Here is a 14,517-nt window from a genome sequence, read left to right on the forward strand (position 1 = left end):
GTAGGCGTAGCTCAAACCTAGGTGTGTCGTTGAGCACAGAATGGCGGGAACAAGGGAGGTACCTCAGGGTGAGTGATTGTATGTTCGCTTCAAGGGAATGATTAAAGTTTCCACTTAACCGTGAGGAAGAGAGGAATGAGAAAGCAAATAAGCAAGAGTCAGGATAAGGAAAAATGTAAAAATATGCGAACAATATTTTTGCTTAGACTGAATCATGTGTAAAATTTCCTTTAACATTTTTGCAATGAACCATTCTTTTTTCAGAAACCCAGAGGCGGCTTGATGTGCACAACGCTCCAGCTGCTACTCCAACTCCAGTATATAATGATCATGAGAGAATGGAGAAAGTTGTTGACCAGGCCGACCCCGAGTTTAAAGACAAGAAACACCATTTTTGTAAAGATATGTCAAAAGGATCTTCTCAATAAGGAAACACTTCAGAAACAATGGAAGCTGACGGTCCAGTGTCAGACGTGCAAATACTGGAATCGCTGTGAATGCTCCAGCAGCAATGAATCATTTACAAAGCTGCAAAATGAAACCTTTGAGTGTAAAGTGTACCAGACAGGTGAAGATTATCTGGAAAAGAGATCACAAAGTTCTTTTGTATTTCTACGAGAAGACACACACCTAAGATGTCTTCCATCTACAACTTGCATGTCGCAAGAGAAATTGTCTGTGAATAATCCTCATGGGGCAGACACAGAATAACTTCCAGTTGATGGCTTTGAATGGTTGCAAAAGTAATGTCAAGGAATATTAAGGATGAGAAACAGAATTCATTCATCCTCCATGGGCACCATTTGACCCTGCTGTGACACATCTAGAGTTGAAACAGATGACAAGAAAAGGACTGTATAAATACTCGACATGAGATTTCATATTTAAATATCCCTGTTGAAGATATGTCAACAGAGGGTAAAGAGGCAGAATAACTGTAATTGTAAACAATTTTTTTAGTCTCTCTTGAACCTTAAACCTAAACACACCCATACTGCTCCCATTCCTGGAAAGCCTGGTAGCCCCTGAGAAGCATGCAGGCTGTGTTCTCATGGGTCATGTGACCCCTTTGTGTAGTCCTTCTCTTTCTTGTCGCACTAGAGTGCTGACATGCAGTTTTTTGCTAACACTTAAGTTGGGAGTCTGTACATCATGGGGAACGAAGATAAACCATCCAGGAAAAGAAAAGTTTGTGACACATGTAAAAAGAACGTTTCAAGAATGCCTTCTTCACCATCTTTCCTGACGTCAAACTACAATGGTGTTTGTTCCGTTACACTCAAGCTGTGTGGGAACAAAGTGCAAAAATGTGGTTTAGTGACAAAATATAAGGACAACCCTGATGTTGGGCTACTCGTGTGGAGAGGTATGGCCCTTCCACTGGTCCCTGTGCACATGGTCAGTGAAAAGTGGTTCCATGCCCTAGAAAATGCTCCGGCCGGTGACAACATCAACAGCTTCACCAGCTATGTGACAACCTACTGGGTGGAGGGTGGCCATGGCAACATTGAACCACTATGCCACAGAACGACCACAGAGCCACGAACGACCAACCATGTTGAGGGCTGGCACAGAAAACTGAATGTGTCGACTGAGAGCCACCCCAACATCTACAAAATCATAGACTTTTTTTAAAGAAGGAACAGGCCTGTATTCTTCAGTTTACAAGTATTTATTTAGTAAAATGTCCAGTAAATATCTAAAATGTGTGTCAATGTCAATAAAATGGTGATTATTTACACCTTTTTCTTTTTTGGTGACGGACCAAATCTCACAGATTGCTGGGTGACGAAATCTCAAAGGGAACTAAATTACAGGTGCACCTTTTGTTTTGGGGGATTATATCGCTTCACTGATCTGGAACCTTAAAACAATAGCTGCTGGGTAAGTGGTAAGACCCCCATATACGTATACTTAGCAGCTACATTTCGAGTCGTAAGCAACAAGTGCAGGAAGTAAGTAGCGCAGGATTAGATAAATATCATGCACATATACACATTTTCTTTGTTACTATGTAAGATTCTATATTTTGATGCATCATTTGAGCAGTGTTTCAAAGGAAAGAGTAATGAAAAATTAAGTTTTCAAATACATGAGATCTTGTGGGAGAAGGACTTCTTTCAAAATGGCAGGAATCTGGCTGTAGAGCATAGTGTCCCTTAATATCACCATAAATACAACAGAGCCATTGATTATTGTCTAACCAATGGACCTCTTTTTCCCTTTAGATTTTACAAGTAAGGCTAGACTTCTTGTTTTGGTTTAGGTATTTTGATAATGTATCATATGGTCAGTATGTTAAAAAATTGGTGGCATAGAATTATGGAGTAAAGGTAGGTGATACAAACTGATTGGCAAAACATGTTTTGAAGGTCAATGACTCAGTAAACCATGCACAAATAAAGTGCAAGGACATAATTGAATCACAGAAGCAGTTATGTGGTGGAAATGTTTTCATGAACAAAGATTACAACACAGAGTTAACATGTCTACTTGATGATGGTGATGAAATTGTTGTAGGCATTTCCAGCTTGTCCTGAAGACTGAAATGATGGTTCTGCATCTTTTGAATGAAGTGAATCAAATCCTTGTTCGAGGTAGTTTTAGTTTCTCTTGGTGGCAATGATAGCAAAGCATCTTGGTGACACAACTGGATTAAATAGTTGTGTGAGGTACACATCTTGGATATCATCCTGAAAAAGAAGATGATTCTTAGTGACTTATGTTCTACAACCTTGTGGGGAACAATATGGAGTGAGTGAGTGAGTTTAGTTTAACGCCCCACTCAGCAATATTCCAGCTATATGGCGGTGGTTTGTAAATAATCAAGTCTGAACCAGACGATCCAGTGATGAACAGCATGACCATGGATCTGAGCAATTGGGATACGATGACAAGTGTCAACCAAGTCAGCGAGACTGACCACCCGATCCTGGAACATTAGGTAATCAATACATTCAGGCATACTCTCCACATTTTACTCAATATTTTTCCCAATAAAAATTTGAAGAGACTAACACCATTTGTGCCCTCACTGGGGCTAAGACACTGCAAACAGTGCAAGATTGACATAAGTGAACTGATGAATGAACATGAACACAATGTTTTCTAGTTGCAGGTCTTGAAACTGGACAAAAGGGAGTCTGACCTCTCACTACCAAAAGCTATGAGAGGATGTGGCCTCACTCACCTGTTCCAGAAGGTAAAGGTATCTGTCGAGGAGGATGAGGGACTCAATACATGGAGCTAGGACGGCACGGAGCTGAACAAATGCAGCCAGCTGGTGACGGACATGGCTGTACCTTTTATCATAGTCTTCAACAAGGTCTCGAGTCACCTGACAAATAACAGGACATACGTCTGTATTCCATACAATCTCTGGGGCTTATCTAGTATTCAAATTCAATTGAAACGGATTATTCAGTTTCATACATGTTTTGAACAGACTTTACCATATCTTGTATTAACTACTTCATTTCCATGCATAATGACTGTTTTTATAATCTAAATGATTTTGTTCACTTAACACATGCCAATATATCCTTATGTCGAATACAAACATATCCTTGTTTAACTCTGCACCATTCCAGCTACCAGCTGAAAATGATGGTCCGTAGAAAATCAAGAGGAACTAGATAATGGCAAGTACTGACATCATGTGCATCTATCTACATAATAGGAATATGATGACATGCACCAACCAAGTCCACGAGACGTTGCTGAAGACTAATTCCAACCCGGATCGTCACGGGCCAGAAATACTGTTGCAGTTAACATCTATCGAGCATCAGTTTGATCAGAGATATATGCATTCCTCCTGCAATGTACCTTGTCTGTAGGTAGTCCCAGCCTTGTGAATGCCTTTACCATGTAGTCATACAAAGATTTGCTTCGCTTCTCTAGTTTCCGTAGTTTCTGACCTCCATTTCCTACATCTCCGACCACATCATGAATGATCTTTTCTAACAGGGCCCTTGAGTAGAAAGACTTGCCCTGAAGCTGGATAAAGATCATTTGCTACACAACAGGAATGATTATTAAGAGTAAGAGTCACAGTCACATCTGTAAAGATGCTAGCATGATTGATAGAGCAGCACTAGTTCGTGAAATGAGCTCCCGACATCGAAACTTTCACCTACGCAAATGCACGTTTCTAATGCAATGATTTGAAAATATAAAAGCTGGATACTAAAACATAGCAGTTTATTGAATATGATCCGTGCAGGTAAACCAATGGTCGATACTATGAACAGCCAGTATCATCACAGTAAAAATACTAAAATGACACAGTGTAACCATGGGAACCACCAAATTCCCACAGCATTAGGTTCATGTGCAAATTCACTGCAAGTTCATTCTACATTATTTTAGCTAAATGTTGTCAGTCTGCAAATAACTGCAGTCAGTGTCCAAGTATGGGTCTGGACTAGAACATCCAGTAACTGCTATTACAAATATGTAATTTTTCAAGTAAAATTGATATTTTTATACTTATCCTGATTCATAATTTTTTGCTTATCTCCCTTTCCTATGTGAATGGCAGTGGAACACTTAAATCCCTTGAAGTTCCCGAAGAGTCAGGATAAGAAAAAATAACAATCATTTAACCGGTGACTGATCGACCAAGTGGACAGGCCTGATCACTTGATCTATCTTGTAACCCCTTACGAACAGGATTAGTTGCTGGGCAACTTCTCTCCATGTTTCAGTACTTATATAGCAACTCAGTACTGATATTAATGAAACTGTCCATGTACATGAAAAGTTAAAGTCACCTGTTTCTCTGCAGCCATTCTGTGTACAGACAGGCAGGCTATGTTCCGGGACGCCTTCCCCAAGCCAATATGTGCCTTCTGTAGATAGCTCCTCATGGGGAAGTCTGAGGGGGCACCTGCAGGATATAATGCACATGTAACCAAGCTACACATACACATCTGTCTAGCATGATCCTAATGGAACTCATAGATGACAGTAAACCACAATATTCTTTCACTTGGTACCACTCATTTTGTTTTAATTCCTTATCAGTATAAAAGATTGTTGTTTAAAACTACACTCAGAAAAATTCCCACCTACGGTATATGACAACAGCTCAGACTCCAGTCAAGACAATCTTACTATTCTTAGTGGATCTTCTGCAGAGATGGCTTGTATTTCAATTTCCTAAAAGTTTGAAATACATTAAAAGTGACAGAGCCTGTCAATGTCCACCTGGCCAACATGTTGCTGCTTTCAACCAGTCTGTGCTAACTGGGAAACTGATTAATTAAGGCTTGTCACTAGGCTCTATCATGTCAATCTACAAATCAAATCCAGGCATCACCTTAAGAATCCACCCTTAACTCCTACCTATAACATACTTGCATCATCACTGAATGGACTGGCAACAAACTCCTCTTCCATGAGATGATAGCAGCAAGCAACATTACACATGGCTCGAACAGATGGACTGTTGACGAACAACCGCACCAGACTGGAACCAAGACCCCCACATGTATGAAGACCCGTCAGAAGCAGCCTGGCCTTGTTGGGGTCTAATCCCAAATTAACTACTGATTCTTTCACTGATTCCATCAGCTTCATGTTACAATCAACATACTTTGTCAGCGGGACAAACCTGTCCTGTTTAACATGTTCACACCTGTCTCTGATAATGTTTTGGATCCTTTCACCAGAAGTATGGTTTAATGAGCTTGACTTTTTGTGCTTTTCAGCTGAATCCGGGTTACACAAACTGTCTGAATGTTCCACTGAAATAACTTCATCATTGGCTCCAGAAAATTCACACTGTTAATTGTTTCATTTTTCTTGATTCTTGTAGTTTTCAAAATAACCAGTCAGCCTTGTGGAACTATCGTCATCGTGGGCAATTTGGTTTGAATATTTAATGTCTGCTGTTTCAGCATGAAGCATAGCCACATCTTCATCATGTACATTAAATGTAGTAAAATTGTCTGAAAGTTTGTCAACATCACAGCTTGAACATTTACTCACAAAAGAACTTGACTCAAAATCATTTGTAGTACTAGTTTCAGGCAAAGTGTCTGATGGATGGTTTTTGTCTTTTTGTGAACTTTTCATTTGTTTTACTGGCTGGTTTTTTCTGACACTCCATTTCTTGTCTAGGCGGCCTGCCCTCTTGGTGGCACCCTCGGTGTTTGTGCATGAAGAGTCGATCCCAATGACGTGATGGTTAAACTTGTAACACAATTGAGTGCTCAGGTAGCCTTTCCCACTGCCAAGGTCCACAGTCTGAAACATTTCCAACCCATATCACATTTCTGAAACATGAAACAATGAGTAGGATGGGTTTAATGCTTATTTTAGCAATTCCAACATGGTTGTAGAAAACTAAACTCCCTACACAGTACACACACACTGAACACATTCTTGGGACTGAACTACGATCTCTATTAAGAGTCACAACATGGCCAAGATATTGTTGATGCAACTTCAAATCGTTGCCTACTCACTTTGGGTGAATGGATGGACATCCACAATATTGCCACTCAATTACACAAACTGTTATAAGTGGTGGTAAACACAACTTCCTTTAAACAATAATTACAAATGCATGTTTCCCTTACCAGATTAGTTTTAAAAGCATCAGCCATGCGTGCACAAACTTCTGCCATTACTTCAACCTCATGACTCTTCTTCTGTGACATCAGCACACAATCCACTTCATCATTATCAGCAGCACCATCAACATCATCATCATCCTGTACAGCATGACTCTGCACACTGACAACCTCACCAACTGCAGTTAAGACATCCATTGACGTCAGTGTATGCTTCTGGGCAGCTTGTGTGAATGCATACAAATTAGAATGCTTCCAGGAAATAGGACAGGTTTGTAGATGAACAGATTTTTTTCCTTTTGCTGACACTGAAGAATTCTCAAGGAACTGACACTTAATGAATTCAAGTCGATGTTCCCCTGGATCAAAAGATTCCCACTTTTCTTCCGATTTAATATTTGCTTTGGCTTGCTCAGCATTAAACATTTCACCTTTGTCTTCCTTTCCATAACATTCTGACATCACTTCTCCAAGCATGCCAGACGGGAAAGAAGATAATTCATCATCTGACATCTTTAAAAGTTCTTCCTGAATGTTCTGTGGCACATAGAGACTCCATAAGTTTTTAACAATGAAATCTGATGCCTGCGAGTTTGCTAGAGGCAAATAGTCTGCTAAGAAAGACCAGGAATGATAAAGCATTACTTTGGCGTTACTGATCAGTGTTTCCCTGGAGCCACCTGAGACACCACTGTCGGGAGTGGGTCTGGATGCCATATCAAAACTTCACAGCTGCATCTGCAAAGACACACGTAAACATGGTAAAATAGTTCAACGATTAGGCAGACTATCTGAGCTTAAGGTGTCAATACTGGCCCAGGCTTTACAGATATATAGCCCAAGTCTTTATCTGTATCTAAAAGAAAGGTTCCCAAAACTAAAATCAGAATCGAACAGTGAGTGAGTGATTAAATACAGCAGTGATGTGCAGCATATCAGTTCAGAACATATTTCCATTTTAGAAAATCACTACCGATTAAGGCTTGCGTGGGTAATTTTGTTGCTTCAAATGTCAGACCATTTTCACTAAAATTGGGGACCATATATTCCCCAAACTTTCAGGGGCCATTTCTATCTGTCGCCGTGATGTTGCTGGAATATTGCTAAATGCGGCGTAAAACCAAACTCAGTCAGTTCTCTCTGTCCGTTCGTTTAGTGTGTACGAAATGTGAAAGAGTGAAGTGATATGTGTAGAGCGTGAAGTTTGAATCTGATCAATAGTCAGATAATTAATGAATTTGCAGGCTAAGAGAGTCCTTAACATAAGTTTGAGTTGCTGTCTCTGGCGCTGTCATGATCATGTCACCAGAGTCCACGTGTTTAGGGAATGCTCAGTGGCCACATGTTGATCAGGTTGGCTGATTGGCACATTATGACTATTGAATGTTAGGTCTATACGACTCACAGATGCACATTAACTCTCGAAAATGATGATTCCTGTCCAGTCACCAAAGCTTGTCATTATGTTTCGGAATTTTCCTCCATTGCAAGGTGCTTTTCCACACGCACTTCCCATGTTGTTCGCCAAATGGGCGCTGTCATGTTGGATGGTGCAAACTGGGAGTATGTAAACACTGAAATGTCGCCAACACAACAACTTAGCTGAATATACCATACTTCGAAAATACCATAACTCTTCCTTCTGGTGACCAACTGGTGACAGACGATAAAATTTCACATTCAGAGCCGATAATCTCGCGCATGCGTAGTAGAGCTAAAGCGCGAGGTTTGAAACTTTCAAAATGGTTGCTGTAAACAAAGCACATTGCTATGCATTTTGATGTGGTTTGTAAGACATTTCATTAGACACTTGAACTAAGCTGACAAAGTCATAGAAAAGTGTAAGTTACAGTGCATCGTTTTAGTTGTCTTAGAAGAGCAGATTGGTGTGAATTCCTCCCGTCTTCCGTTTTGGCCAAAAGTTGACAACCATATGTTGTGTCACCTGTTTTCGTGGCATTGACTTAGTAATTTTATGTAGACACCAGAATACACGCAGTATGCCACATAAATGCATGTTTACATTGCATATCATATGGTACACAGAAATGTACATAAATATAAGTGCAACTACCCCCTCGGCAAGAGTGTCTAAAATTGGGTTTATGTGCTTGTCCTGCGTTATCACGCTCAACATTAAAATGACTCGCCAATTACGGAAAGTGGGCGCAGCTTCTCGCAATAAATGTCATTGCTGCGTTAATTGGCCTTTTATAAGTCAGACTGCGGATGCGGTTTGGTAGTTTCACAATTTACAAGAAAAATGACAACGTGATTACATGTGAAAGCTACTCTGGTTCTCTTCTTAACGATCCTCTTTAGACAAAACCATAAGACTGGATCTTTTGATCCTCTGAGAGTTACTATGTGTTATTATTACAGTCCCGTTGAGTCAGATATTATATTATCGAAAACAATGATAGTGAATCATAAAAGCGTTTCCGACAAGCCAGCACCTGGCCAATCAATTTACATCATTGTTTTCTCTATAAACCCGACACACAAATGTGCAAAAACAAGACAATTCCTTTAAATAATGTGTGCATATACATTTCATACCATATATAAATCATTTTCATTAATATTATCAGTTTTACTTATACGGTTGAATTAAATAGCCCGTTCATTAACCTGTTCATGTGAAACTGCAAATAGCTAGTTGCAAACTAACGCCAATTTATTATGACTACGTTTGATAACACTTGTAAAGGTTTAGAATATGGTGTATTGCACTAAATGTCAATTTCTATGTAAATATGATTCAAACAATCAAAACTTTCAAAGAATAAAACACAAGTAATACTGCCATCGCAATATGATATTGAACACTGAAGTCGGTTTCATAAAAATTAATATCTGAACTATCATGAAAACGTACTACGGCTAAAATGGCTGGCTTTGTTGACAAGGGTACACAGGATTTTCGGGGACCCTTCCATTGAGGGATCGATTTGTCCATAAATATGAGATGTAAGTAATCAGAAATGATTCTGACTACACATGTAAAGAAAAGACAGAAATCCAGATAATTACCGATTTATTGGTTCTAGCGTGATTTTCGATAGTCGTACATGGCGCCACGCTGCGAGGAAACTTTGACAATTTTATCAAATCATTGCATTGTATCTATTTATAATTTCCTATTTCTTGCTACGATTCTTTCCATGCATATTCCAAAGGTATTGAGCCATTGCAAGCAATGCGGATTGTTGGAAAATTTCAGAAAATGCTACACAATGAAAATAGGTTTTGTCTTTGTTTACATTTTGAACCAGCGCGGTCTTCGAGCACAGCGTTACCAAAAAATGTTCTTTTATCTAGAAACATTGGTGACAGACCACACTCATTTGAGTCTAAAATGTATGAGTTTATTGATGCGTTTTCGGCTGAATATGAAATATGTGTATATGCGTCTCAATACTGTCGACGGCGAGTGCGCATTTTCTAGAAATCCCAACCGAGAAAAATTTACGATTTCATGTAAAACAGCCAGAATATGTTATTTTGAAATTCATGGCGGGGACATTTAGTACTGTGTCAAAAATGAAGACATTCGAAGACCATTTTGATCGTTTTCAGCTTGAACTCGTCTAAAATAATGAGGATGGTCAAGAGTCACAACTTGTGTGGAAAGGGGATTTTTATTGCCTTGAAATTGAGGGTTGAAGGGAAGGACATATATGTTGGGGTTAGAAACTATCCATTGAAACCAGTTGTTATCTGTGTTCATGGCGGGGGACATCTCAAAATCTATTCGGCGGTTCCTCGTCTGTCGTAGTGTCGTAGTCACAACTTAAGGGGATGACAAGTGGTGCCACAGTTGCCTGTTTTAGCCATCCTGAGACCAAGTTGTTCAATGACGTGCTACCTTGTTGACACAGTTTTGCCAAAGTTTCAGTCTTAATTTATTAAAATTCCCAAAACTCTACATCAAGTAATCTAAAAGTTGTGTTTGATCTGGCGACATCTCCTTTGACAATTCCCCATATCATTTCAATGGGGTTAAGGTGATAGGGTGGAAGTCGCAGAATATCGTGACCCTTACTTTTTATGTAACTGTCAACTTTGTCGAAAGGTTCACCTTTGTGGGTTTTTATGATCTCATATAGCTGAGGCTTCGCTGCCTTTGAAGGCCGTGGCGATCTGAAATTTGTCGAATAGAGCCATGATATCATATCACCTTTTCGACTGTTCGATGTCGGGGATTTACTGTCGGGGTCCTGCACGCTGTGGTATGGGGCATTGTCCATTACGACAAAAGTCTTCTCTGGTTGAGCTGGTACCAACTTGTTTTTAACCCAATCGAGGAAAACCGCACCATTCATCTCGGAATGGTAGTCTCTGTTATCTGTGGACTTTGCCCTGAATACCAAGTCACAGCCTGGGAGAAAGCCTTTGCTGGAGCAACCAGCATGGAGAATGATTAGTCTCTTTCCTTTCCCTAGAGGCAGCTTTCTACGTGACCCCTTATCACCCCCATCGGGTACCCACTGACTGCTGGCAGTGTGCAAGGAATTGACCCAGGTCTCGTCCAAGTACACTGGCTCGAACCCTTCCTCGCTTCTTCTTTATAACCCTGAGAAAATTATTTCTCGCTTAACGAGCGATATCAGGGCTGCTCACAGAGTACTGACCTATTCTCCCCGAAATTTTCTTATAACGATACCCGAAAGAGTGTAAGAGTCGCCAGAGTGTGTACTTTGATGCTCTAAGGTTGTGTTCTTGCTTCAAATGCTTTTTTAAAATTTTCAGCGACATGTTTTCAGAATAGAGCTTGTTTATAGACTGCCTTACAAGGTTCTTTTGAAAGTTGTCCAAATGTTTTAATTTGTGTGAGTTTGACACGACCCCTACCTGCTTCGCATCACCCTCACAATGTTTGTGTTCCAGAACATTTGTCAGTACCCTTGCTGATACTCCTAAAGCTTTTGCTGCCCGCTTATGGAATTTATTAATGGCATAAAATGGTTTGCCCCTTTCGGCTTCAGCACGGAAAAAATTGTACACTTTAATCATCAACTGTTTCACGTCATCATTCAACTTCATTTTTCATCAGGCATGTGTATCCCGTGCACTACGAGATAGTGGCTGTTCTGTTTCTGCAGTTTCACCCTGCCGCGACAGATAACAACTTTTGCATTTTCAAGGATGATAGTTTCTTAAAGAACTTTTTTGGTGGAGTCCGAACAATTTTCAAATATAAGAAAGCTGTTGGGTATTAGTAACTGATAAACGTGTACTATTTATATTTATGTGGCAATTTTATACAAAGATAAAATTTGCAATTCATCGGTCCGTTTCTGACTCAAACGGACTGTAGCATTGATTAGGGAAATTTACACCGAACTGAATCAATAGCCCTTGGCTCACCTTTCCAATCAAACACCCCATCGCTACGATCCTTAGGTCTTGCTTATCAAACACCCCAAAGTCTTTTGGTATAATTTTCAGTGACAACCTTTTCGTGATAACAACTAAGTGGTAGTTCAGCCAGCTAAACGTCGTGTACCTGGGTAGGAACACGACGTTTAGCTGGCTGAACTACTAAGTGGAGCCTCTATAGGATATGTTTGCCACCTAGAAAGAAAAAGCCTCCGTGGTGTAGTGGTGAGAGCGTCTGCCCGGAGAGCGGAAGGTCGTGGGTTCAATCCCCGACCGCGTCATACCAAAAGACGTTAAAATATGGTACTTGTTGGTCCCTGCCTGGCTCTTGGCATTAATGGGTACAACAAGGACTGGTCGGCTCGGAGTCAGTATAATATGTCTGAATGGGGTATTCATGCTTCACTGCGGCATGGTATCTCAGTGGGCTAGCACTATAATACCAGCTAGTACAAGCAGCCGCACATACACATACGCATGCACGTCGTCATATGAGCGAAATATTCTCAAGCACGACGTTAAACCCAATTTCACCTCACCTAGAAAGAAAAAGAAAGAAAGGCTAACCAAAACCCTAAGCCTAACCCTAAAACCTGAACCTTATCCTGAGTATTAGAGGAAAGGATTATTGGTAAAAATGGTAAAATTGTTACAAAACAAGGTGGCGAATATATTCTATAATAGCACCAACTAATTAGTATTCAAGCTACAGCAGTATTTTAGTGTAGGGTGTCTTGCTTAGGTGGTGTTCACATCATGTAAGTTCGTCAAGTGTTTGAAGGTAAAATCTAGGATCAGTCATGTTTTGTTGACCTACAATAATATTTTTTTTCTGCAGAGAAAATTCAGCTGACAATTCCAACAAACTGCAAGAATGGAGGCTGCTCCATGTGTGAAACAGGTGACAATCGCCGCTAATCAGTACCACAACAGTCGCGCAACAGCAACCTTATCTACCTCCAGCGACAACTCGAGGTACAGGAATCATTGTTGGGAGAGAGTTCCTTCCGTTCCCCCAACCCTAACCCTAACTCTAATTTTGGACTTTTAGTCATTTTTATGAGTTCTCTAGTAATGTTGTTTTAAGTTTTCTTAATCATTTTAGTATATATATTAATTTATAAATATTATTTGGGATGGGGGAACGAGAGGAACTTTTACCGATTGTTGCTATTTATCATGTTCAAGAGAGTATGATTAGAGACTTTGATCGAATAGAATGGGAGTATTTTCGCATCTTATTGGCTGAAACATGAAATACATTAAAGGAACTCATGAAATAATCCATGTTATACAATATGTAATGAAAATGACATCTATAATAATGAAATTTGCATATTTGCAATGAATGGGTGTTTGAGGTGTATTACAGATGTGACAAATCTCAACATTTAGGCATGATCTCTTTATTTTCTTACATTGCCCATCAATTTGCAGTTTGGGTAAAACAGTGCCAAGTATGGCAAAACCAAAATTAGGGCATAAAATTCAAGCTGAGTTCTCTAAAAAGTTTGAATACTTCAGAAATCACTGTTGGATGACTTTCATGCTCTTTGTAGTATTTGGTGTTCATGTGCTTTTGTTTGTGGCACATGTGTCTGTCCTGTGAACTAGTAGTGGGGTTGATGCTTGCTGAACAAGTGTTGTGGCTGAAAAACAACTAATTTTGGGGTAAATGTGGTAATAATATTGAAAAGCATTTGGTAAGGGTTATTACTAATTTCAGCTCTGATATTATTTAAAGTATTGTTTTGGGAATGAGCTAACCTTTCAGGGTTCGAAATACCCCATATGTTAGCGTGCCATGCCCCTATGGCATGCCTATATTTTTTAGAGACATAACACACCTTTAGTCACTTAATAACCAAACAAAACACTTATGCAAATGACAACCAAGCAAAAACATTTATTGACTTTATCGCCCAGGAAATCACTGGAATTATGATGGTTCATGTAAAGAAATCTGGTTGTTTTTTTCATTTAGAGTGTTGGGAGTACTGATAGTTCAGTTATTGAAGAGGAAATTATGTATGTTAGATTTATTGAAAAAATGAACCTCTCACACAATTCTTAGCTTTTAAAGGAGTTGGGAAAGCAGAACAAATGAAACATAAGAAAGCCAACTTAAACAGAAGACATATCAGTGATAACAGAAAACTGGTTACATTTGTTGTTTTCTGACAATAAAATTTAAAAGATCACCATTCTTGCTACAGTCATTTCTTCTAAACACTTGGGTACACCTGATTTCTTAAAGGCACACCTAAAATATTTGCCTGGTGCCCTAGGGCACACTTAGAACAAAAAGTATTTCTATCCCTGCTTTTATTTTGGAAATGTTATTGATAGTGTTTCAATTGAATCAATCTGAAATAGTGAGAGAGTGAGTTTTACGCCGCACTCAGCAATATTCCAGCTATATGGCAGCGGTCTGTAAATAATTGAGTCTGGACCAGACAATCCAGTGATCAACAGCATGAGCATCCATCTGCGCAATTGGGAACCAATGACATGTGTCAACCAAGTCAGCGAGCCTGACCACCCGATCCCGTTA

General features: G+C 39.6%; 2 protein-coding genes across 3 annotated transcripts in view; one reads left to right on the forward strand and one right to left on the reverse strand.

Annotated features, from left to right (window-relative positions):
- Positions 1-1,658: 1,658 nt before the first annotated feature.
- LOC124282811 (probable methyltransferase-like protein 25) lies at positions 1,659-8,253 on the reverse strand. Of its 2 annotated transcripts, XM_046718843.1 has the most exons (7): positions 7,987-8,253; positions 6,588-7,319; positions 5,361-6,252; positions 4,776-4,891; positions 3,829-3,999; positions 3,191-3,337; positions 1,659-2,693 (listed from the first exon to the last, which is right to left on the reverse strand). In XM_046718843.1, the coding sequence occupies exons 3-7, from the start codon at positions 5,581-5,583 to the stop codon at positions 2,604-2,606; spliced, it is 747 nt and encodes a 248-aa protein (XP_046574799.1). In that variant the 5' UTR covers positions 5,584-6,252; positions 6,588-7,319; positions 7,987-8,253; the 3' UTR covers positions 1,659-2,603. The 2 variants fall into 2 exon arrangements, with proteins under 2 accessions (XP_046574799.1, XP_046574798.1); XM_046718842.1 differs by lacking the exons at positions 1,659-2,693; positions 3,191-3,337; positions 3,829-3,999; positions 4,776-4,891 and having other exon boundaries at positions 5,579-6,252.
- Positions 8,254-8,313: 60 nt separating this feature from the next.
- The window catches only part of LOC124282775 (protein CIP2A-like), a 29,631-nt gene continuing 23,427 nt past the window's right edge, over positions 8,314-14,517 (forward strand). Inside the window, 3 exon segments of the mRNA XM_046718802.1 lie at positions 8,314-8,422; positions 12,802-12,898; positions 12,901-12,938. Of these exon segments, the coding sequence (XP_046574758.1) occupies positions 12,838-12,898; positions 12,901-12,938 (99 nt within the window). The 5' untranslated portion in view covers positions 8,314-8,422; positions 12,802-12,837.

The sequence above is a fragment of the Haliotis rubra genome, unplaced genomic scaffold (genome assembly GCF_003918875.1).
Source record: "Haliotis rubra isolate DU_JTF1 unplaced genomic scaffold, ASM391887v1 Scf303, whole genome shotgun sequence".
NCBI lineage: Eukaryota > Metazoa > Mollusca > Gastropoda > Lepetellida > Haliotidae > Haliotis > Haliotis rubra.